Source organism: Drosophila bipectinata, unplaced genomic scaffold (assembly GCF_030179905.1).
Source record: "Drosophila bipectinata strain 14024-0381.07 unplaced genomic scaffold, DbipHiC1v2 scaffold_297, whole genome shotgun sequence".
Lineage (NCBI taxonomy): Eukaryota > Metazoa > Arthropoda > Insecta > Diptera > Drosophilidae > Drosophila > Drosophila bipectinata.
Genome location: NW_027222950.1, coordinates 1 through 24,359, shown reverse-complemented (window position 1 = coordinate 24,359; position 24,359 = coordinate 1). Strand labels below are relative to the sequence as shown.

The 24,359-nt window shown below is 41.7% G+C and overlaps 3 protein-coding genes across 3 annotated transcripts; 1 reads left to right on the top strand and 2 right to left on the bottom strand.

Annotated features, from left to right (window-relative positions):
* Positions 1–5,531: 5,531 nt before the first annotated feature.
* On the bottom strand, positions 5,532–7,807 carry LOC138927517 (uncharacterized). Its single transcript, XM_070282781.1, has 2 exons — positions 7,416–7,807; positions 5,532–7,360 (listed from the first exon to the last, which is right to left on the bottom strand). Exons 1-2 carry the CDS (start codon positions 7,594–7,596, stop codon positions 5,640–5,642), a joined length of 1,902 nt encoding a protein of 633 aa, XP_070138882.1. The 5' UTR covers positions 7,597–7,807; the 3' UTR covers positions 5,532–5,639.
* Positions 7,808–15,031: 7,224 nt separating this feature from the next.
* LOC122321709 (rab3 GTPase-activating protein catalytic subunit-like) lies at positions 15,032–16,543 on the bottom strand (the record flags this gene model as incomplete). Its single annotated transcript, XM_043212623.2, has 3 exons — positions 15,032–15,639; positions 15,703–15,932; positions 15,988–16,543. Coding segments are annotated over 3 exons (1,287 nt in total), but the record flags the coding sequence as incomplete, so codon positions are not given.
* Positions 16,544–21,166: 4,623 nt separating this feature from the next.
* LOC108126787 (leucine-rich repeat and fibronectin type-III domain-containing protein hattifattener) lies at positions 21,167–24,356 on the top strand (the record flags this gene model as incomplete). Its single annotated transcript, XM_070282782.1, has 5 exons — positions 21,167–21,388; positions 21,447–22,397; positions 22,586–22,945; positions 23,071–23,741; positions 24,231–24,356. Coding segments are annotated over exons 1-5 (2,288 nt in total), but the record flags the coding sequence as incomplete, so codon positions are not given.
* Between the last annotated feature and the right edge of the window lie 3 nt (positions 24,357–24,359).

The following is a 24,359-nucleotide window of genomic DNA, read 5'->3' as shown; positions in this document are numbered from 1 at the left end:
CCACTGTAAACTAATGAATTTTTGGTGTTTTTTTTCGTGGATCTGCCCACATCATTTGGATTCGTCATCGGATCTGACCAGCATCATCAATACCTTCCCAACGTATTAACATCACCGACCGAAACACTTGCCATTTTATACCTTTATTTATTTTCTGTTTTTGAACCTCTGGCATTTGGTCAACTTTTTAATCGGTTTTTTTGTGGCTTAATTGTGTGTATTTTTTTTTTCGATAGTCTCTCACATATTTTGGATACGTTTTTTACGCTTCATTGTGAATGTTTTTCCATTAGCATATTTTTTTGTTTACTTGCCACCGGACTGGCTGACTGGCTCAACTCTTGGGCATTAAAAGTTTTGTGCGATTGCCTGGCAAGTTTTTCGCAATATCTATCGACTTTTATATGAGAATTCTATGATTTCCGATTGGGGGGAAGAAAAACTTAGTCCGTTGTGTTGCATAAACAGGAAATCGAATGCCAAAATGCCGTTTGGATTGCTGGTAAACACAATATAGCAATACAGCAACAATCCAGTATGTTATGATTATTTATCAATGGCTGAGATTGGTAGCGACAACATTTGTATTGTAATATTCTGGCGAGGTCTGTGGACTTGATACTCGATTTATTTATAGACAGATGATTATGATTGTATTATGCATGATTTGGCACGAAACTGGTTAAATGACGGAACTTGGGCATCAGCAATCATTGGACCTGAATGTCTAAAGGCCATAAAAATACTAAGATGGTCCATTCGATATCTATGGGCTAATATCCATGAAAATTTGTGCGTTATTCTCGTCTGTTTTTTATGGCTTTTGGTGAGTGTTTACGGGGCTGTTTGATTACGGGCTAACATAGGGAAATTTTATTTAAACTTTTACTTTTTTGATGGACTACAAATGAAAATTTGGGTCATATTTGAATCAGGTCACATCGAAGTGTAACTCTCGCTTGTTTTCTATTGATTCTATTGTTTCTATGCAAACTTTAGCCACGTTAGCGTTAGACCCTTGGGACCTAATTGGGACATGAATTTATTCATTTATTCTGTTTCTGAAAACACCCAGAAATCGTGTGTGCTGTGTCAGTTGGTGGTGTATATCAATATAAATCATCTTTGGTTGTCCAACAACTGACAGCCAAACTCTTAATGTATACAAATCATATTTTCCAGTTTCAGTGCATACTTTGAATCCTTCGACATCCTTTCGAATCCTTCACAACCCACAATCCCAAAAGCATCGCCCAATTCACGTAGCAAATCACTTTACAACTGTCAGACAAACAATGCCAAAAACTGATGGCCAAAATCGGATTGAGAGAGGGCCAAAAAGGATGTGTGTGTGTGTGAAGGGGGGGTCATTCGAAAGATATCCCTCACCGGATCCTGTCCAGGCATTTGACTTTATCACGCAAATTGATTGCTTTGACCCGAAACGATTGACGAAATTTGATTGATAACTTATTAAGTTGTCCATTGTCTTTCTGCGTGTATTGTGGGTGTGGGTGTGGCTCTGCCATCTCTCTTTCTTTTCTGCAAGCTGGCCAAAAGTTTGGAGGCCAAAAGCTGGCACGCATGAGTGAATGCTTAATAAAGATAAATATACAAGATGCCAGTTGGTAGTCTCATCCTAATATCTCTGCACTTGCCCGGCAGCAGATTTGGGCCTGTAAAAAAATAACAAATCCCCCACGAATATATCACATTTGCCTCAGCTCATATATAAAGAAAAAACACATTCCAGTTAGCTCGTTGAAAAATATATACATATATTTTTTTCAAAAACCGCCCAAAGGCCAAGTAAGACCCGACAGCAAGGAAATTATTGGCCGGACCTGAACACAAAATACAAAAAAAAAATTTACTTGAGCATCAACAACAAAAAAATGCTAATTCAAAACAAGCAGATTTTGCGGTTTATGCAAATGTCCCACAGACAAGACCAGATCAGACCAAGTCGAAAACCAAGACCCAAACAAGTCGTAACAGCAAAAGCAACAGCCACAAAAGATGCCTCTGGTCTGTATATCGTTGTGTTAAAAATATATAAAAATAAATAAAGATTTAATGTTTACCAAGTAGAAGAGAGTAAATGCCAGGCGGCAAAAAGTAAATTGCCATATACTCCCATACAACAAAAAGCTATAAATGATGAAAACACAGGATGACTCGAGAGTACTCCCTTTAATCTTATGTCCAACAATGAAATCTAAGAAGCTTAACTGCAATTGCCGAACAAAATATTTTGCATGCTGGGAGGATGTAAAAATAAACTTTTTAAAACCTCAATGGAGAGCTGTTAGTGGAAATGGATTTAATTCCTGAGTGCCAGAGGCAAATTAAATTTGCTTTGTAGATTTAATTAAAGCCAGCATCCGCATTCTAGTAATAAATCATATTACAGCATTTCTATCAAGTAACCTATACGTATTTTTGGCCAAAAGGAAAAAAAGTATATATATTGGCAAGTAGACAAAACAATTTTGTATTTTTTTGTTGTCCAGCTGGGTCAGACTTTGCAGTTCAAGGCTATTTGGACATGGCCCCAAGTCACAGAGAAAAAAGTTTAAAACATCAGCCAAGATAATGCCAGAAATGCCTTTCCTACGACTGCTGGAGCTACTTTTTCGTCCTCTTATGTTTATTTAACACATACACAGACTTAAACCTTAACATATAAAAGCCAAAATGAGTTTGGGCCAAAAGCAATAATTCATTTTGACCTCCCTTCTGACGGAAAACCTTTCTCCTCCCCGTCCTATCGCCTTCAAATTGAATTCAAGTTTAAACATCATTTGGCTATTTTCAAATTGGAACGATTTCTCGCATATATGTTTGTATTTCTCCGCCACAGAGGGGTTCTAGCCATATTGATTACATTTTATTTATTTTTTTTTCCTTTTGGCCAAACAACAATTTTGAATTTGTGTTCATTAGTTTGGTTTGATTTATTTTTTGCCAATTTCTCTTACCAATCGTTATTTGCCTATTTGGAAGTTTTTTTTTTGCTTGCTGCACTTAATGTGCAAAACCATTTAAAAGTTTTTACCAAAAAAATTCTATTTATTTTCAGCTCAATTTTGTTTGCAATGCAAATATTTTGTGTTCTGAGATGATACAAAAGTATTAACAAGAAATTCGAAAAGAAAAATTAAATCTATTTAGTATTTATGGATAATCTGAGATTGGGGCTTCTGCAAATTGATTTTTTGCTAAAGTTTAAAACATGTTATACTCTAGCTTTGGTGTATCTTTCTAGCTTTAACCAAAATAAGCAGTATTTTTTAAATATATTTTAAATATTTGATTAGTCCTTTCCGTGGCTTAACAATTAGGAAGCAAAAAAAAAATAACTTTTCTGTAGGAATTGTGGAATTTTTGGCCATCCAACTTTTCCGTGCTGGACAACAAAGCCGCAGAATGGAAATGCGGGCGGAAAAGGCTCCCCTCTATATGTACATAGATAGTTCTGTGGCCGAAACACCCACATGCTATAAATAATTTTCATGCACAACTAAAGTTTCACGGTATTTGTTTTTTTTCTCGTATGAAAAATAAAAAGTTTTCACAGAGCTTCTCTACCCTCTATCAATATTAATCAAGTTTTATCTCTGGTTTTCTTTTCAGGTATGTCTGCAAACTTTTTAAAGCGTTAAAATATTGGTAATTGGACTTCGTCTGAAATCTGAGTGCCGCAATCGAAGTTGCCGCCTCGATGTGGGTAAGTGAGACGTGGAAATTGGCTCAACAATTTGGCTCAAGCTCAACACTTTCTTTGCCCTCGACTCCCCCTGGAAGCCAACAACGCCTCCTTTTGGCCGCCCACTCCAAATGTGACCTTCAAAGAGCGACAACAATGGCTTGTCTTCTTCCCAAGCATCTTGACTGATATTTTTTTTGGGTCATTTCCGTGATTTGGTTTTTGGCTTTTGCTTTCCACGATGTCGAGATCTAGAGAGACTTCCGTCTTGGCCTTGCCTTGCACTCAGACCCCCCACCGATCCCCATCTCGAGTGTTTACTGTTTACACTCATTTTCGTTTAAATTTGCATTTTAATTTATTTGCCCGATGTCTTTGTTTTCCTTTCTGTTTGCTTCTTTTCTCTTTAGTTTTTGTTATTTTTTCCCTTCTGTGGTGTCCATTGCACAATTCATGAAGTTGCAGTTGACGTTATTGCCGCTTTTGTCCTAGCCTCCCCCCTCTCATGGGTGGTGCTTGTTTTTTAAAAAATTACACAGAGAAAATTTACTATTTTTTTTTTATAAAAAAATGCATTTTGAGAAGCTTAAAGTTATATATTAAAAAGGGTATAGAACTTACTAGAGTTTGTTTTTAAAGCTTCTTTATAGGCAGGTATTAATTCCTCTTACGGTTTTCAATAATCTTTCTTATAAATATCCTTGCCTTGAATAAATAACAAAAAATGGAATTACATTATTAAAAGCTTTATAATTCGAATATTATTTTAATAGCTTTATTTTTCTGTGCCTGTCGATTCTGTGCTATTATATTGCTACTGCTGTTTGGCAACTCGGTCCATTTCTGTTTACTATTCGGCTTTTTTTTCGCCTTCCGGCTTCGAACGATTTACTTGCTATTTATGCACTGACCTGTTTTCATTGCACTTTTGTTTTTGTCTTTATTCCACTCTCTAATTAATTTAAAGGTCATTTACAAGACTTTACTGGCATACACTTGCTTTTACCATAATCTTAAGAACCACTAACTTGAAACCGGTTCTTAACTAATAAATGGCTGCGATTCTGTTACAGAAACAATTTTTACCTATTTAGTTATGTCAAGTATTTGGTTTAAAAAACCTCAACCTTTCAGTTAACATTTAAATAAGGTTAAATGACATTTTTGCCATAACTTTGTAGTCATTTTCTGGTCTGTTCTTTGTAGAAAAAACATAAACTGGAATTTATACGTATTTATTTCTGTCATGCTAGGGTCCTGTTTATTTGTTTAAATTTATGGCAAATTTATGCATTTAATCGTTGGCCTATTAAAATGAGTCCTGACAGCCCATTGAGGTTGTTCGTTTTATGCCGGGAATCAGGAACAGAAATAAACTCTTTGTCGGTCAGAATCATAAAAAATGTTTATCAATCCCAGCCACAGGCACGCATCGTTTGCACGAATGCGTTTTTCAAAAATTTAAATGGAAACCAAAGTGGAAATAAATTCTTATGTTTCCTTATATTTTTTTTTAAATAAATACGTATAGTATTTATATGTATGTAGATAACAACATCAATTAAAAACGTAAAGTAAAAAGTGCAATTAATGATAATTTCAAAGTGTCGGGCACAGCCATGAAAACTTGAAAATTAATGCTCTTGACCAGAAAGTCCATTAACATAAATCGTTTACGGCCAACATATTTGATTGGGAAATGGATGATTATGCCGAGATGATATGAATATTAAATATGAAAAAATACAATACCTCTTCAAGTTAATTGAATTTTCGATCCTCCAATGATAACTCTTCACAATATTTTGTTTAATTTTAATTTTTTGTACAACTTCACATCTTTTTAATTTTGTTGGAGTATTTTGATAAAACAAAGCTGTTACAATTCTGTGTTTTTGTGGGGGGTAGATGAAATCAATAATTGTGCTTCCTATTTCCAGCCAGTGTTCCTCTTGGAGAGCACCACCTTCTGCATGTGGTCCTCGTGGGTGTGGGTGGTGTGGCTGCCGCCGGCATGTCGCGGGGTGCACTTCACCATGGGCACACCTTTGGTCCAGGCACTGGTGGCGTGCGGGAACTCGTCCTTGCGGTAGTAGCCCATGATGCCCGACTTCCGGATGTTGCCCAGTTCGTAGGTGACAATCGGTCCCAGGCCGGTGGAGCCTTTGGCCGTGGGCAGGGACGGGACCTTGGACCGCTCCACGGTGCGCATCACACAGGTGGTATCGCAGGACAAGCAGGCCAGCTCCTGCATGACCTTCACCCTTCCGGCGGCGGCGGCACAGTCGTCGTTGGTCATCTCCATGTACTTCTGCAAGGCCTCGGCGATCATGTGGACTCGCTTCTCGATCATCTCGCGGAAGTCCTTGAGGCTTAGCTCCAAAGCATCGATGCCCAGGGTCATGCGCAGATTGTCGATGATCTGCAGGACGTTCTTCTCGTTGAGGCTGATGATGTGCCGCACCTCGCAGAACATCTTCTCCAGCCTGGCCTTGTACTCCTCCAGCTGCTCCAGGGACACCTTTGTGGCCAGTTGCTGGAAGTCCACCTTCTCGGCCAGCAGCAATTCCACCTCGTTCTTGTCGATCTTCACTTCGTCCAAGTGGGCCACGGACTTCTTAAGGATTACGATCTGCGTGGTGGCATCATTGAGGCGACTCATCATGGTGGAACTGGACTCCTTATTCCCGGCCACATAGAGCTTGATATCCCGCACAGTGTCTTGCAGCTCCCTCATCATTTCCATCAGACGCTGGGAGTCCTGCTTAAGAAGGGCCGCCGCCAGCTCGTTGACCTTGTTGGTCAGAGCACAGAACTGCGACTTGAGGTCCAGCAGCTCGTTGAGCATTTTGTCGGGGGAATAGCACAGAGTCGGCTCCAGTCCCAGCTCCTGCTCCTCCTCGGGCTTTTCCAGTTCCGTGGGCGTCGAGCTCTCCGGTACCTCCTCCTCCATCATCTCCTCCTCCTCGACCCCGTGAATCTCGCCACTGCTCCAGCTTACCGACACTTCATCTCCTGTCATCATAAGAACTCTCAACTGCTTGGCAATGTTGCGCAGAACCTTGATCCTCTGCGGGTTCGGCTTGCGATCGATCAGCAAGTGGGTCACATTGTTCACCTGCTCCATGGTCAGCTTGAGCTGCCCGGTCAGACTGGTCACGAACTGTTGCATCTCCATGGAGGCCTGCTCCTTCTGCAACTCCATCTTGGACACACGACGCTCTAACCGGCTAACATTACCAATCGATCCATCGAGCCGGGTGTGAGACTTATCGCGGGTCGAGGAGCGCGAAGACACCCGCGAAGCCAGAGGCACCCCTTCCAGCGACTTATCATCGCCTCCCTTGCCTTCTGCATCTTGAGCCTCCTGTTCTGGCGCCGGGGTGGGGGCGCCAGTTTCTACTGGTTCTGGTTCTGGTTCGGGTGCGGGTGTTTCTGCGGGTGGCTGTGGCTCTGGTTCTGGTTCGGGTGCGGGTGTGGGTGCCGTCTCGGCAGCCTCCGGTGCCGCTGGTGCCTCCTCCGCCGGCGGTGGTGGTGCTGCCTCCTCGGCGGGTGCCTCCTCAGCTGGTGCCGCCTCACCTTCAGCTGGGGCCTCCCCTTCGGCATCGGCACCGGCAAACAGACGAAACTTTGAGGGTTTGCCCAAGGTCACTGTGGGGGCAGGATTTAAATATAGATATTAAAGGTAAGACCTCTTAATACTCACAGAAGCTGCTCTGCATCCGTACATTAGCCACCATGTAGTCCTCCTGCTCGACAACTTCATCCAAGACGTCCAATCGCTGGGCAAAACACGTTAGTAGAACATGCAAAGCATAAAAGTTAACATGGCCCGACTCGGGTGAGCCAATGGCCACGTCAATGAGTTCTTTGTATGTGAAAGTCATTGCTGTTTTGGGGAAGTGCTCGAATTTTGTGGCAATTCTCTCAGAAGCGAGCCAAGAAATTTTTCCTTTCGAATGCGATACAAATACCAAAATATGAGAAATAAAAATGTTTAACTGAACTGAATGATGCAAGGGTGTAGAACAAATTTGTTGGAAAAATTTGATGGAAAATTCAGGGGACCTTTTGTTTTGAGAGTCTCCCAAAAGTTTGACACTAGAATTACTAATGTCTAGATTAAACTGCCAGCTTAACAAAAAATTAAACCACAATTACTTAAATACCAACCGATAAAAAATAATGTTATTAGTTATGGTCGCTTAAATTGGGCAACGCAATCTTGTTTATGTTCCGCCGACTCGATTATACATAATTATGCTCAGACAACGTGTGGGTTGCGCTTTCCTAAAGCTCCGTTTCTGTTTTTCTGCGAAAGCGCTTCACAGCTATTAGGGCTTAATTAATTTTTACACCATTTTGTGTTTAATATTTGTTGCCCTGGCAGTTATTATGATTGCGTTCGTTTAATGAACATCATCAGAGCGGTTAAGTTTCATTTTTATGTGGCCACTGTGTGTGGTTAGCTGCTCTGAGATGCAAAATGCTTGGAAAGATGATGCAATCATGCCCCACAGAAGCAAGACTTAACTTCCAATTCTATTGAGACATTTCGACTAGAATTAATGTTTCAATTAGTGGTAAGAAGGTCGAAGGAGAACCTGAATTTTGCCGGTAGCCAGATTTATGGCTCTAACGTGAGATTCTGGCTTCTGGGTGAAAATTTAAGCCACCTATCGCAGAGCACGTAAATACAGCCTCAGCTGGGTGAGGCGGAGAAAAAATAAAAATAAAAAAAAGGAAGGATAAGCTAGGAGTGGAAATCCCATTTGTCATGACTCGACTCAGCAATCGAGAGGTAGTCAATGTTTGTGGCCCCGTAAAATCTAATTTAAATGCAAACGCAAATGTCAAAAATTGTAGAATTAAAAATCACATACGGTTTGATTCAGTCAGACATGCAGCGTTCCGACACATTCCAGTTACGTTTCAACTATTCCCAGAAAAGGGCGAATATAAAAAAATAAAATCCTCCGATAGACGTATGGGGCGTATACGCAACATATTTTTCAGCAAACTGTCACATCGCGTAAACGCAATCAGTCGGCAGCCAGTCAGTCAACAGGATGCCACATATTGGTAAAAATTCGCACTGATAGTAAAGTTGACACACAAAAAAGAGGAGACCTGTAAAGGGATAGAATAACAAGATACTTGGACTATTAAATACCTTTTGAAATATTCCATAAAACAAGTAATAACTACTTTGATTTATGATACTCTTCTATTTTGACTGCCATTTTAGACAGAATATTCTTTTCAAAAAAATATATTTCTATAATTTTAATATTCCATTTTCGACTAAACAGTATCCCTGCCAGGGTATTTGTATATTTTGCGAAAATCCTTTGCCATCAGCAAGATGCGTTTGAAATGTTTTTTTCATCCAATGTCAATTGTGTTTATTAAACTGTGTGTGGCCATCAAAAGCAAACATTTTTTCACCGATGGCAAGCTAAATTTCATCAATATCAAATTCTGAAAAAATATGAAGAAAGCATTTGGTTTCCGTTTTCATTAGATTATAAGCTTTATGATGTTGAAAAACCCAATAAATTGCAAAAAGTTATGAACGAGTTTGGGGGGGAAAAATATTTGCCATAAGTAGAATTTCATATAAAATGTAACTTTAATTTATGCGCTGAAAGGCAGACAAGAACTGCATCTCAGGTTGCCTTCCGCAGCTAAGAAGTTGACAAAAAACTCAGACAAAATACCCAGACATACTCATGTGCCGAAAAACGGAAACGGAAATATGCGCAATTTCTCAACAAGACAATGTCTGGAAGAAGACAACCCAAGACAGGGGATAGGAAAGGACATGGAGTAGGAAGTTGTCCTTGTCATTTTCATTTCTTAAACTTTTCTCGAAAAACTGTTCAAGTTTTTACTCACTTTGAGCTTGAGTTTGAGTTTGGCTCCGATGTTTCTTTGTCTTGGGTAGATTTTTAATATCAAGTGGGATTTGTCGAAGGAAACTTTATATAATTATGCAAGTGCCTGATAAAAGTGTGTGCCAACCATTTATGCATAATTAAAACTTGATTATGCGGTTATCCTTAGCCTTACAATTCAACATCATCATGGATGTGGTATTCCATGGTAACTATCATTGCTGTAATGTACTCTCTGATTTATTTGATCTTCCAGTTGAACAAATTTACTTTATTTATCGTTTATTGTTGATGCTTGTGTCGGCAAAATAAAATGTTCTTTTTCGAGTATTTCTCCAGTTGTCAGTTAATTGAAAGCAAAGCCTTTTTCAAACTGTTGAGCAATTAGAAACGATTTGCTTACATTTGCATTTACATTTGCCAATATATAGTACAAGTAGTATCTCCCCAGAGTCGCCTTCTGCCCACTGTCTGGTTCATAAATGTAATTCTCCCCCGTCAAAAGCCAAGTCAAATGCCAGCCACTTGACTTCTGAGGCCGGAAATTCTTTCTTTCGTTGTAAGCCTCGCAGCAAGAGGCCGAAAGAAAATAAAACTTTGCTGGCTGGAAGCTCTGGCTGGAGGAAATCTCAGCTGGGTGCAAACAATGGTCTGCGATAAATGGCAAAGTCGCAATAACATTAACCGTTAGCAGTGCCTCTGTCTCCACTCCAGCCATGGCTGGGCCCAAAAATGTGCCATCTGACCCAATTCGTAAAACGCTTGCGTTCCCATAGCCAAGTTGGAGCTCAACTCTTTCAACGGATTTTGATTGAATCGCAGCAGCAACACAAACGATAGCTACCTTATATGGAGCACACAAACGCATGAAGACAGACAGGAAGATATTACACTGAGGGAAAATAAGCTTATTATTTTAGTAATAAATATTCCTATTATTATCTTAAAGATTCATAGGAATTTTAGACCAACCTTTTAAGAGATATTTCAACTCAATTTTGATTTTCTAAAACCCTTTTGTTTTCTGTGTAGGTTTCGTGCAACTTTTAAGCAGCCCATGGAGGCACTTATTCCACTTTGTCTAGCCCTGTCTCTTTTCGGCCACCTCTGCTTCTGTGGCAAGCCGCTGACGTAATTTACTTGAACATCGCCAAATGCATTTCCTATTAGAGATGGCCAAGTGGGTCTCTGGTAAACAGCCAGGCAGTAAGGTGCGTTCCATGTTACGCAAAAACCAAAATGGCAAAAACTGAAAATGGGTCAGTAGTGGAACGAGTTATGATGAGCCATAGATGTGCGACGACAGTGGAGCTATCTTTAATGATTTGATATTAAATATAAAATCTTTTTTTACTTTAAAGAGTATTTTGTAGTAGCTAGTAGTCCTCTACCTTTTCTAAACTATATCACAGCGAAAATCTAAACCGCAGTCAACTCTGGGTAAATGTTTGCGAGGCCAAGTGTTCCCCCTGGCCAACGGTGCGTATGTGTGTTTTTGTGTGAGGCTCTTGGCTCTCGGCACTCTACACTCGGCCCTCACTATTTGTTCGCCCTTGTTGTTCTGGTTGCTTTGGCGCTTCCAATTGAATTTCCAATCCCGCTGACCCGACCAATCCCGCTGGCAGCAAGTTTTTCAATTGCTTTCGTGGAGTGGAAAACAGCAAACTCCCTGGGCATGTGCATTTCGCCGTGTTGACTTCGGGCTTTCGGCCAAATTTAATTAGCCATTAAAAATGAAGAAGCTGGCGCGTTGAAGCGGACACGCGCCGAATATTCTCCATAAATATGATGTCTGTTCTTCTGGCTTACAGATATACATGCGTATACGTTTATTATATTTTTTATCATTAAAAAATGCCGGTCCTCGCGGGTAATTTATATTTATGCCACATCGGTTGGACTGGTAGAGAAATTTACGCAGATTTCTTTGTGCTTCTTTTTGGCTCGGCACTTAAATTTATTTATGCTGATATGTGAGATTCGCTTCATCATCATTTCAGCTGCTGTGGCAGTGAGCTCCTTGCGCCCCTCCAGCGTCTGATTTTGCCACTTAACACCTTTCTGAAAGGCAGAAGCAGCTGCCACCGCCCCACCCAAGCCATGTTAATAAATGTCTACGCGCCCGGTCTCCATCCTGTCTTCGCAGCAGCAGCAGCCTTCTGACAGATGAGTTGATCTGCGTAGCCCCAACTTCGTCCTCGTCCAGCCCAGAGCTGGCTGTCTGTCCTGACTGAAAGGGGGAGCCAGGGATAGAGTGGTATTACAAACTTTTTAAGGCTTTAAGCTGCAGGAAGAACAATTCTCACCCAAAAGGCAAATATTTCCCTTTGCAAACAAAATAAAAGCATTGCAAGCCCGGTGTTTACACGACCTCATATCAATAATCCCATTTGGGAAGATTTTCTGGTTTTCATTTAAGTAACTGGAAAATCATTTGAAAATGGGGAAAGTAATACATGGAAATGGGATACGAATGTGGGGACTTAGAAGCAAAATATCTTTTAAATTATAGCCAAAGTTGTGATGGTGGTCTATTTCATTTCCTATACTTATTTTCTTGTATATCCAAAACCACAATCATCACATTAGTTAAGGCCACTTGGGCAAGCGGATGTTACTCAAACAAAAATCAGTAATCAAAATATTTTTTAAATGGCCAAACCCTGTTTAACATATTGCCATATAAACAGATGATTTCATCTAAGCCACAAAAAAAAAACAAGAAAAAATAAATAAATAAAAAACAATGAAGGCGTCCATCAGATGCCTCCACAAGAAAAAAATAAATTAATGATCCACCCATACATCATTATCCACCTCATACCTATGATACTTGGCCATCAAAGAGCGCTAATTGGTGGCAAACAATTGGCATCTTCAATTACAATTATTTACCATCACTTTGCCACGGGGCTCAAGTGGCAAGTACCCGGAGATCTGTTTTGGCGGCTAACCTTGTAACCTCCTCAGAGGAAGTGAGTGAGTGGAGTGGGTGACACATGGAGAGGGCAGGTAAAAAGCGCCTACAAACATTCATAATTTAAATTCATCTCCTTACTTATGCATACAACAACAGAAAATTTATAATAATCCGCTTAAGATGCGTGCCCTCCCAGATTGCAGTCACAAATATACTCGAATGTATGAGATTTACATACCGACATGTATTCGAGGTGGGGCTGCAGTTGACAACAACAGAAGAGAGGTGTGAAATATTTAAGAAAATTTGAAGTAATCCCACCTGTCTTAACGTGAATTTGTCGCCACTCAGGTTGTTGTTATTGCTGAGTGATGCTTAACCATGATTTAAGCTTAATTTTGGTTCTGAAGAGAGATTTTCAAAGTAAGGTTTAGGGAAATATATGAAATATTTTGTACCTCTTACTCCAGTTACTGCCTTTAAAGTTTTTTAATATATTAAAGAGCATTATTAAGTCTATTACTTTATTTAAATTTCCAAATTTTTTTCAAGTGATTCTCTTTTTATTGCTTACTTTTAATTATTGAGTTGTGAAACTTATAATCTTCCCAGTTCAGGTCGTTTTTTTGTCTTTTTTTCGCTTACTACGATGAATATGCAAATTGGTGCAGCTTTGTGGCGATGAAATGGATGGGTCTGGGAGCTGGTTACTTTGGCTACTACTGGCTGGCTGGATGGTGGCTCCCATGGATATCTTTTCATTCGCTATTATTATTTAAGGTCTCTGGCACTTGGCGAGGCTTTTGCATATTTTATTATTTTGAGGAGCGAATTCGGGCTAAATTATGGTCTGTGAGCGGCAGAGACGAAAGGAGTGCTTATCATTGCATTTTGTTGGCTGAATAATTCATATCCCAAACAGTAAGACATATATATATAGAATAAAAGAGAGTCCAAATGCAATCGTCTTGATTCTGGAAAAGGACTGGGATTTTTATGATTTTATTTTATGATCCTTCGACAGTTGGCTCAATAGAAAATTGAAAATCTCAACGAGTAACTCCTCGGACTTGTGTGTTTGCTATAATTCAATTTTCTCTGCAATATATATCTATGTGTGTGTATAAAAAAAGGGAAAACTTTCATTAAAAATTCAACTGCATCAGCAAAGATTGTAACATCGACCCAAACCAAAAACATGGACATACAAATAATAGGTGAACCACAAAACCGCCGGCAAATCGATTGGAAACGAACTTCACTTTTCACTCAACCATCCAGCCACCCACCCTCTGGCTTTTCTCCAATCAGACCATTTCATGCCAAATTGAATGCAAGAATTTAATTAAGTTTCTCTTGACTTTTTTCCAATATTATTTTATTGAGAACATAAATGTAAATGTGTGTCTGTGTGTATGAATATCCTTTTCAATATGTTTGGCTATTTTTTATGGACAATTTATTCTCTGATTTATTAAATGGCCATTCAATCCGCATAAAGAAAACGAATAATAAAATCATTGAATCAAGTTCTTGATGGCATCATAATATGATTCGATTTCATTAGGTGGCACAGGCAGGTCAGGTAATCCTTTAAACGTTTAAAAATCTAAGAAATCTACTCGAAATCCCCTTAAACCATTAAACGATAAGTTAGCCAAGTTAATTCTGAAAAGTCGAAGCCCTAAAATGGAAGTGGTATGTGGTAGGTGGTAGAACTAGGCACTAACCTGCAGTAGCAGATTCCCTGCATTTAAGCACCAGAAAGTGCAAGCAAAAGCCAGGCATTCCCATTCGCATTCACATAACTCCTGCCCTCAAATGCAGTAAATACAAATTTATTTTACACTCGAACATTTTTGGTTAAACAGAGAGGAGTGTGTGCGCCGAGGGAGGTGGCCTAAACAGAATAGTGTCGGAACATTGTTGCAGGCTTTACGAGGCAACAACAGGCAGGCTGGCAGGCAGGCAGCCTAGATGGCTGGCTGGCACTCACTACCACTACAAACATGTATACACAAAACAATTATTGCCCGTAGGTAATTTACTGGAGAAAACATTACCGGCAAACCCAAGAGCCAGCCAAGAAAACCAAGTAGGAGAAATGTTTTATGTCTTCGACGCCCCCTTTTGCATTTTTGGCCGGCGTGTGCGCTTAAAATAATTCCAGTTAAACATGGCCCACAATTTGCTTATGGCCCAGACTGGGAACTGCTCTCAAGTACCGCCCCAGGCCATGCCCTCCTTTGCCCCCCCTACCTACCGCTCACCACAAATTCCCCGTTGTATTTTTGGGCAATTGCCTGGCCAAAAGTTTGCTGGTTTAAGAAAAGTAGCAGAAGAGTTTTCCTCGCTTTCCTCGCCTGTCATTCAAGTTGGATTTTCAGGCGGATTTTCTCGCGTCTGGGAAAGTGATTATGTGATTAAATTTTAGACCAACATCACCAGAAGGTATTTCACTGTAATGCTGGAGTATGTAGTGTTTTAAAATTTTATTTTTTTTTTTACAATTATATAGCACCTATGACACCAATTAAGAGTAGAGTATATTAGATATACAGATTATATATTAATATATATTTCAGATATTTTTTTGCGCTTTTAGAATATTTTTAAAGAAAGGCTGTACTTTCAGTAAATGCCCCACAAAGTCTCAACTTTTCGCCAGTAACTATGGCCCTCATGAACTGCGGCCCCAAGTACAGGCCCTTTTCAGTACTCTTCGTATCCCCATCGAGTCGTATGATATAGTCCTTGCTTATCAGCCGCTCAGCCATGTCCTGCTCCAACTTGGGTATGAGTATATCGTACAAGGTGCCATCACCGGCTGCCGTCAGTCTTCGATTAACGATTGTGCAACAGTTCTCGTTCCTAAGGATCTCCTCGAACTGCTGCTTCACCTGGGGCAGCCCAATCCTCTTGGGACATCCCGAGAGCCTTTCGAAGCACTTGAATTGGTAGAAGCGACTCTCCAACTCTGATAGGTTATCCAAAATGTGCTTGATGGGAGGCAGATCATCCGAATGGGAACGGGACACTCTGCACAGATCACCCAGAAGTTGCTCTATCTGGGGGGTGAAAATATCCTCCACCTGGGCATTGCTGAAAATGTCCTAAAAGGATAAAGATTTGATGATTATTAATTAATTAAAAAATAAACTTTTATAATCACTCACTATAAGCTTAAGTATGGCAGAATGTAGTAGGGGAATTATAGTCAGATTGTAGATTTCGTGCATTTTTCGTGTCTCCATGTAATGAAGAACCTTCAAAGCCTCGTTGGTGTCATCGAAGAGTCTCTTCTGCCGGCTAACTGGAACAGCCTGAGCCTGTTCCCAAACCTTCAGCCAGGTGTTGCCCTCGGTGGTCATTCTTACACTCAATTGATGCTTTTTCTGTCCATTTTCTTGAATTAAATATAAATTATAAAGCAAAAATTGGTCTTTATTTATAAGTCTTACCATCTGAGACCTCCTCCCAGTCTTTGGGGCTGTACCAGCGTATGAAATCCTCTATCTTACCCCTCGGATTAGCAGCCTTGAAGGCCTCCATATCGGAGAGCAGAGAAGTACACATCATTTGAGTCGTAAGACCTGAACCAGGTCCAAGCTTCAACATGACCTCTGCATCGTCCTGCAGCTGATCCTCTGTCTTGGGGACTGGTTCTTGGGTCTCTGGTATGTAGAGATACTCCTCAGGCTCGTCCAGCAATCGCTCGTCGTTCAAACGCTTAAGGCGACCCTCGGGCTTTAGGCTGAGAACTGCTTTGGTCGGAGAACCAGAACCGGCGGTAGGTTCATCGCAGTCGAAGAATTCTCCCTCATCGTCGTCCTCCTCCTCAGCTGCCTCCTTCTCCTGGGAACTGGGCCTCCCTCCCTCGGATTTTCTTTTGCCAATTGCCTCTTGTTGCACGCGACGCTCCACGCAAACGTTAAGCATCTGAAGCTTTTGGTGGAGCAGGCAGGTGCGCGTGTCGGGAAATTCAGCGGAAATTCTAGCCAATGGAAAGGTGTAAAGGAAAAGTTGTTATCTGGTGGAGCAGTATCTTAGGTGTTGACATACAATACGTTTAAGTAATTGGGCTTAGTGTTTAATGAGGTTATGCTTTTAAAGGAACTCTAGCTTAGTCATAATCTCTACTAAAGAATTATTCATCTGTCTTCAAGATTTCTTTCTTACTGTCTTTCTTCAGCCCCTGGGCATATCGGTCACATTCTTCTGCCCAATCTCTGCCTGAGCTTGACAAAGGCGGCTCTTGTAAGCCATGAATATATCAGTCTAGCAGAGGTAGCCCCCACTCCTAAGCCAATTGATATTCACGCTCATCACGGTTGTCAACGCGTGCGTGGCCCTCTGGTCTTGCATAGCCAATGAAGTTGGCTTAAATAATGGTGGTGGAGTCAGTAGATGGAGGTGAGTCAGTGGCCAGAGTTCACTGAACTCCAGCTAACCAAAAGTGGAGTCAACTTGCATATAGAGGAGTATGAGTATGAGGATGAGGATGGAAATGTGTGTGCTGCATTAGGGGGAAGTGAGTTATTTGGACCACGGAAACGACAACGACCATGGCCGAAAAAAAAATGCCAGCAGCAACTCTGGAAGCGGGAGCCCTGGAGCCCTGCTGCACTTGGCATTTGCATAAAACTTGCCTTATTAGTTGGAGTTGCGTGGACAGCTGCAGGGAAGTGGCGGCAGCTGCTTAAAAGGTTTTAAAGTGACTAAAATTTGCACTCAGCCGGCTGACAAATGGCTTTTGGGTTTTATTGGCCCAACACTAGCTGGTCATCTAGCCGCCCCAAAAACACTTTCGTTTTAGTTGGTCATGAGATAAAAACATTAAATGTACTCCATGTCATTAATTCCTTGTTTATGTTCAAAAGCCTGGTAACGCCTCCATTCGCATCCTCATCCGCATCATCATCATCCTTATCATCACGAATTGGGCCAATAAACTAGACCGAGTTACGTTTATTTCTGTTTGTGGCCAAAATAACAATTTGCTAGGAAGGATAAGCTGCGGTTAAATGGAAATTGTTTTTTGGCCACACAACAAGAGCTAAAATATTTATGGGGGATTACCCAAAAGCCTATATATTAAAGGCTCTATACTAATATTCTTAAAGTCGGATTTTTAAGAAAGCAATTAATAATTCAAAATCAGAGTACTTGAAAGACCTCTTTAAATATTCTTAAATATTTACCTCCCCTTCAGCCAGAGCCCAAAATTAGTTCTCCTTTTAAAAGCGCCCAAAAATTAATATGCCCCGAAAAAGGCTTCAGACTTTAGACTTCATCAGGTCAATCCCAAAAATTATTATATTTTTTTTTTATTTGGTTTCGTGTTATTCTTGTTGGATGTCGTTTAATTTCTGTAGCTAAGCCGACCCAAGAGATTATCAACCTGCTCACACTCTCCACAAAGTACTAACCCATTTGGCGCTATATAAAGCTCCCTTTATATATACATGCAAACTTTTCAATTGACAACTTTTTCCCCACAAAAAAACTCACTTTTTTTATAGTCAACCTCAAAAATTCTAATCCACTTAAATGCTTAACAGCATTATGTGACCTTAAGCCCAAGCGCCGGCAGAAGTGTGCCCAGCTTTTGTTAAATAAAACTTCAATTAAAACATTTTTTGGGGCGGTCGGGGAGGAGCAGAAGATTGCCCAACCTGACCCAAAGGCAAGTGGACGGAAAACAGAAAATTACCAAAATAAAAACTCAAATAAGAAAAAATCAAGTGGTTGGACCATTGTCTAAAAATGCAAATTTGCCAAGCCAACAAAAAAAAAAGAAAAAAAAAGAGTGAATAATTATGTGGCCAAAACAAAAAGCGACCAAAAAAAAAAAAGAAAGAAATGGATTTTGAGGGAGAGGGATAGAAAAATCATTTGCACCTTTCAAGTTTTTCAGCTGAGAAAAACACAAACAAAAAAATTTTAAAGGAATTTTTAGAGAGTTTTAAAAGTGGCTTAAAAATATATACAGTTTAGCACAAATTTTTAAAAGTAATGTAGATTTTTTTCTTTCTGAAAGACATTTTTTTTTTTGGCAGCCATTTTGGAGACTGCCATTTTGTTGCTGCACAACTGTACTTCATTCCTTTTTCATTTATTCACTCAGAAGTCTGGTTGTTGTTTTGTGGGGGTGTGTGGAGGTGTGTGGGGAGAGGGCCTATTGTTGTTGCAGTTCTTTCTTTGTTTTCCCGTTGCAATTTTCGCACTTTTCGCGCATTAAAAAATTTAGTGATGCAATTAATACGCAGAAGGAAAACAACAAAAGCAACTGAATGGAGAAAAGTGCCAGAGAGGGACGCACAAAAAAAAAAGGGAATAAAATGGTGCAAGAATTTTTTAATTAAATTTGTGGCCAGACAGTTGAGTGAGAAATGAGAAACGAGCATAGAGCCATACCCATACTACCATCAGAGAAAAAAAAATCCAGAGAAAATGAGATAGGGTTTTGAGATTGTAAAGGAAAGTAAGAGAGTGGAGGGGAGTAACTGCACAGTGAAGCTTGAAATATTTTTCTGGCCTTTTTTTTTAGTAGTTGGAACTTAGCCACGTAATGCAATTTATAAGTGGAATTAAGGAAGAGACAAGCCAACACAAACCAAAACCCAAAGTGCCATGAAAAATGAAGTCAGGCGCGACCAACAATTGAAACATCAACCTCAGATATTGCATCGCCCCCAGGGGGAAGTATCTGATGGATGCAGGGAGGCGTGACACAGCTGCCGAGGAGGCGGAGAAGGAAGATGGAAATAAAAAACTATCAATCAAAAGACAAAATGTTGATTATTATTTGGGCTGCACCGAAGCGTGCAGTTTAATTATTATTCTGCGGTTTATCCGCAGGCTACAATTGCCAATGGTATGGAAATAATATTCAATTTGCAAATTTCTTGAAGAAAAATGAAGTCCATTCACCTGGTTTGGGTACTCTCTCTTCCCCGAAAAATCACATAATATAACAATGATCTAAAAATACAAAGAATTTTTTCAAAAGAAGCCACAATGACCGCCAAAAAAAATGAAAGGGGGGGAAAGAAAATTGTGTGTCATCATAACTCATGATTATGCAAAAAGGTCAACAGCTTCTTGGCTGACCCTCGAGTCATTGGCCATTGTTTGCCTGGGTTGAGAGAGAGGTGAAAGAGGGTTAAACGTCACGTGCTTGGCTTTTCTGAAAAGGCCGCTAAATTAAATTAAATGGCCAACAGCAAAAAAAACCGCGTCGCGCAATTTTCCTTCCTGGTTTTAGCATTTTGGGGAGTTTTTGTGGAGAACCCTAAAGGGATGCAAAAGGATTTATTTTCGCTACATCTTGCTTTGCCGAATGGCAGCGTCCTTACCGTCTTTTTATGCCTATTTTATGGCCCAAAGGAGCTGTGAGTAAAGTGTCTGGGAAGTGAAGCACCTCGTTTGACAGGCCCAGCCAGGCAGACAGGCAAATTAATCAAAACTAAACTGCCCCAAGGATCTGAACTGGGATGGGGGTATCCTTTCATGGACTGTTGGTTGCCTAACGAGCATGAAACTGAAATCGAAAGTAGCCTGACAAACTGATTGATAAAGCATGCAGTAGAAAAAATTAAAACACTGAATAGGTATCCCCATTCAATTAAGGGGTTATATACAGTTGTACCGCGCAAAAATATGGATTTTTATCGATTTTTTTTTGACACCATAGAAAATATTTATGAAAAATGTTTTACCGACGTTGTTTAGTACATGTTTCTGGGTACTTAATTAAATTTTTTCATAAAAAAATATTACATAACAAAAATGTTATAGCCGAATTCCCGGATCGTCTTTTTTCGATGGTGTCTTGCGGTGGACAAGATTTCTCGAAAACGGTTCATCCGAAATCCAAAATTCAAAAAAGTTTAGTTAGTAAATTGTATTGTCTAGTCCGTGAACGAGGGATTTTTAAAAATTTTGATTAAAAAAAAAATGGCGACGTTTTTAACAAAAAATGTACTTTTTCAACGTATAAGATTTTCGTTTTTTGTGCTTTAAAAAAGGAGTTTTCAAAAAAATTGAAAATCCCTCGTTCACGGACTAGCTAATATCATAATAAATAAGTGGTCAAAATTTGGTGTTGATCGGATTAGTAGTTTTTTAGTAATCGTGTCCACCGCAAAGGTAATTTCCCAAAAAAAAGATTCTGAGATAATCGCGTTTAAAGTTTCAAGTTTGTTCAAGTTTTATATGCAGATAGTGCGCTATAAATAGTTACAGCTTCGGTTTTAATGCTCCGATCGTTAAGAATTTTTGTGAGAGTATTCCCAATAGAATATACTTAAAGAATATGTAATAAAAAAAAAATCGATTTTTTCATTTGTCACAACTGTATATAACCCCTTAAAATATCTATCAGAAAAGACAAGTATATTTTTTTCTGTGCATCCTTGCTTTCACTCTCACTTACTAATTCAATCCTTGACCAACTGACCAAAGAAAGATATGCTTCAGGGGGTGGTGGAAAAAAAAAGAGAGCCCATTGGATGGAGATTTGCCTGCCAGGCGACAGTATTAATTGGGTAATTTATGGCCCGACTGGCCCAGACAACCTTCACTTTTTCAACCTCCACCCACAGCGGCTCCTACAACCCACTTCTCTAACGCAAATTTGTCTTCTCCTATTTGTGTTTGCAGCTCTATGCCGGCACCAAGATGAGACCTGGCCGAACGACAAGAACAACGCACCAGCTCCTGCTACTCCCACTAATCCTCACCACCTGGATTAGTTCGGCCCACGCCCAGTGTCCCTGGCAGAGGGATGTGCCCGATTTGCAGACCAGCTGCATCTGTGCCTACAACCTGGGCCGGGAGCTATCCGTGCAATGTGATCAGGTAGGAGACTACTAAACCAACATCTCTTGGTACCGTAAGTACTAACCCTTCATCTCAGGTGGATTTCCAACAACTTCTGGAGGCAATGAACACCCATGCTCGCCTCAAACCCGTGGATCTGCTTTACGTGAACAACGCCTCCATCCCGGAGCTGCCCGACGGAGTTTTCACCAACCTGAGCCTCCACAATGTCCAGCTCTCGAGCTGTGGCATCCAGCGGATAGCTGCTGGCGCCTTCAAAGGCCAGGAGTCGGTGCTGAGGAATCTGAATCTGCAGGATAATCTGCTCTCCGACGTGCCGGTGGAGGCACTTAAGGTGCTGGGAAAGCTGAATCTGCTGGATCTGTCGAAGAACCAGCTAACTCAAATACCCGATGATGCCTTTACTGGCCTGACCAAGCTCTCCACCCTCAAGCTGAACGACAACAATGTGACCCTGGCCGCTGGCGCTTTTCGAGGCCTGGAGCAGAGCCTGAAGAACCTGAATCTCAAAGGAACCAAACAGCGCCGGGTGCCGGAATGCATCCGGGGACTGAAGAGCCTGGCCTTCCTCGATCTCTCCCAGAACGGCATCAAAGAACTGCCCGGTGCTGGTGGTATTCGGGTGTTCGATGGCCTCGATGCCTTGACGGCCCTCAACCTGGAGAGGAATCTAATCCAGAGTATTGGAGAAACGGCATTCGCGGGTGTCCGAAAGACCCTGAGCTCGCTCAGCTTGCTGAACAACCTGCTGGCCGAGTTCCCCATCGGAGCCGTTCACTCGCTGAAGGAGCTGCGCGTCCTGGACATTGGTTTCAATCTGCTGACCACTCTGCCGGAGGCAGCCTTCCGTGGCAACCCGGGCATCACCCTCCTGGCTCTCGATGGCAACCCCTTGAGCAGTGTACCCGAGGGCGCCTTCACCCACCTGAATGCCACGCTGCGGGGCCTGTCGCTGGGAGGCAGGTTCCTGCACTGCGATTGCAAGCTGCGCTGGGTGGCCGAGTGGATACGGAATGGAGACCTGCAGGTAACCCGTTTCTCTTTAAATATTGGAGTTTCCATTTTAAAACATATTCCAATTTGTCCATTAAAAACATGACCCTTATCGGGTCTTCTTGCCAAATGGACCATTTCCGATTAGAACACGTTTACAAACTTGCCAACAAGCTCGTTTCATTAACTTGCCAACTGTGTTTCCCTTTTTTGTGCCCTCAGGTAACATCGCGGGAACGGAACCCACAGTTCTGCGGCACTCCCCCTCGCTTCCGGGACCGTGGCTTCTACTCGATTCAACCCGAGGAGCTGAGCTGTCCGGATATAGCCGATGCGGCCCTTCGTGGTCCTGTCGGCCTGGCCGATAACCTGAAGCCCACGCTGTCGGCCTCCCCCGACTCCGTGGAATATGAAACGGGCACGGGCACGGATGCGGGAACTGGAACGAGTACGGCCACGGGTACAGGCACTGCCGCCTCTTCTCCGGTTGGCAGCAGTGTGAGCAGCCCCTCGACTTCAACAACGACACCCACAACGACAACCACAACCACCACTCCGGAGCCAACAACGAAGCGCAGCACGGTGAGTGTTCGGGTGATAAAATAAGGAGGACTCCTGGAGCTTAAAAGGGAGCTAGGAAGGGGAATCCATATCCCTAAAAAGTATACCTACATCGTATTAACAAACATTCCAATCTTGCACTTTAGACTCGTCCACCCACCAAGGCAGCAACCACTGTCTCGGCTACCACCGCCTCGCCAACATCGAATCTTTCGGTGAATGGCACGGGAACAGTCCATGCCACCTCCATCACCACGAGCAGCAGTTCCTCCACCTCGACTGCGGGCCATGGAAATGGCAAACAAGCGCCAGGATGGCGTCAAGGTGTGACCAATGGAAATGGCAACGGAGCAGGGGGGTCAGGTCTCCACAAGCCGCAGAGGCCGCCACTCGTCCTGGGGTATCCTCCGCAGAGGGGAACCCGAATCGACGATGCCAACGAGGTGCAGGTGAAGCATGCCTTCCGACAGGATAGTTCCGTAATCATCCAATGGGATTCCGATACCGCAAACATCCTGGGCTTCCGTGTGGTTTACCGACTCTTTGGCGAGAAGGCCTTTAAACAGGGACCCCCACTGGAGGCCAGCGAGCGGGAGTTCAAGATCAAGAATGTCCCGGCCCAGGAGTGCATCATTGTGTGCGTCATCTCGCTGGAGGAGCTGCATGTAACCCCAGAGACAGTGCCCTATCAGCAGTGCCGCGAAGTGAGGACAGTGGCCTCCCAGGCCTCCAACATGGACAAGATAACGATTGCGGCCAGTGCGGCCATTTGTGGCACCATCATTGTGGCCGTGATTGTCTTCATAGCTGCCAGCAGGTGGGTTCTCCATCTCTTAGCATCTATCCTCTATCCTATATATATATATATTCCTTTTTATTTTTGTTTTCCACCCATGACCATGAGTTATGGGCCAACAACTGAGCCACAGACAAAGCCAATTGCTGTGCAAAGTGGCTAGCTGATTTATCGCAGGTCCTTAAGTCGTTTCCACATTTCTATAGAGTCGTTCTTTTATATCTTCCCCCCCTTAGTAGTAGTGCGTAGAATTTGTTACGCTTTGGCTCTATTTATGCTCCATATCTACCAAACACTTAATCATCTTCAAGTATAACCTCATTATGCCCTTCCTAAAGATTCTTTGGTTATATCGAGCCATTGGAACAATTCCTAAATGTTCTCGATAGCCATTGTCTACTCTTCTCGAAATGACTCTATTTTAAGCTATTAAATATTATGCAATTATTGGCTCGCAAGGGTATTAAGACCCCCTCTAATTCCCCTCCTTTCCATTCGAAACTCTTACAGGCGCTCCCGCAAACTGCAGAACAACCAGCAGAAGAGCCCGCTGCCAATTGGAGGTCTGCCCGTTAATTGCTGCGGTCCGACCGGTTCACCCGGACCACTTGGCTCCATTGCAACGCTATCGGCCTTTAA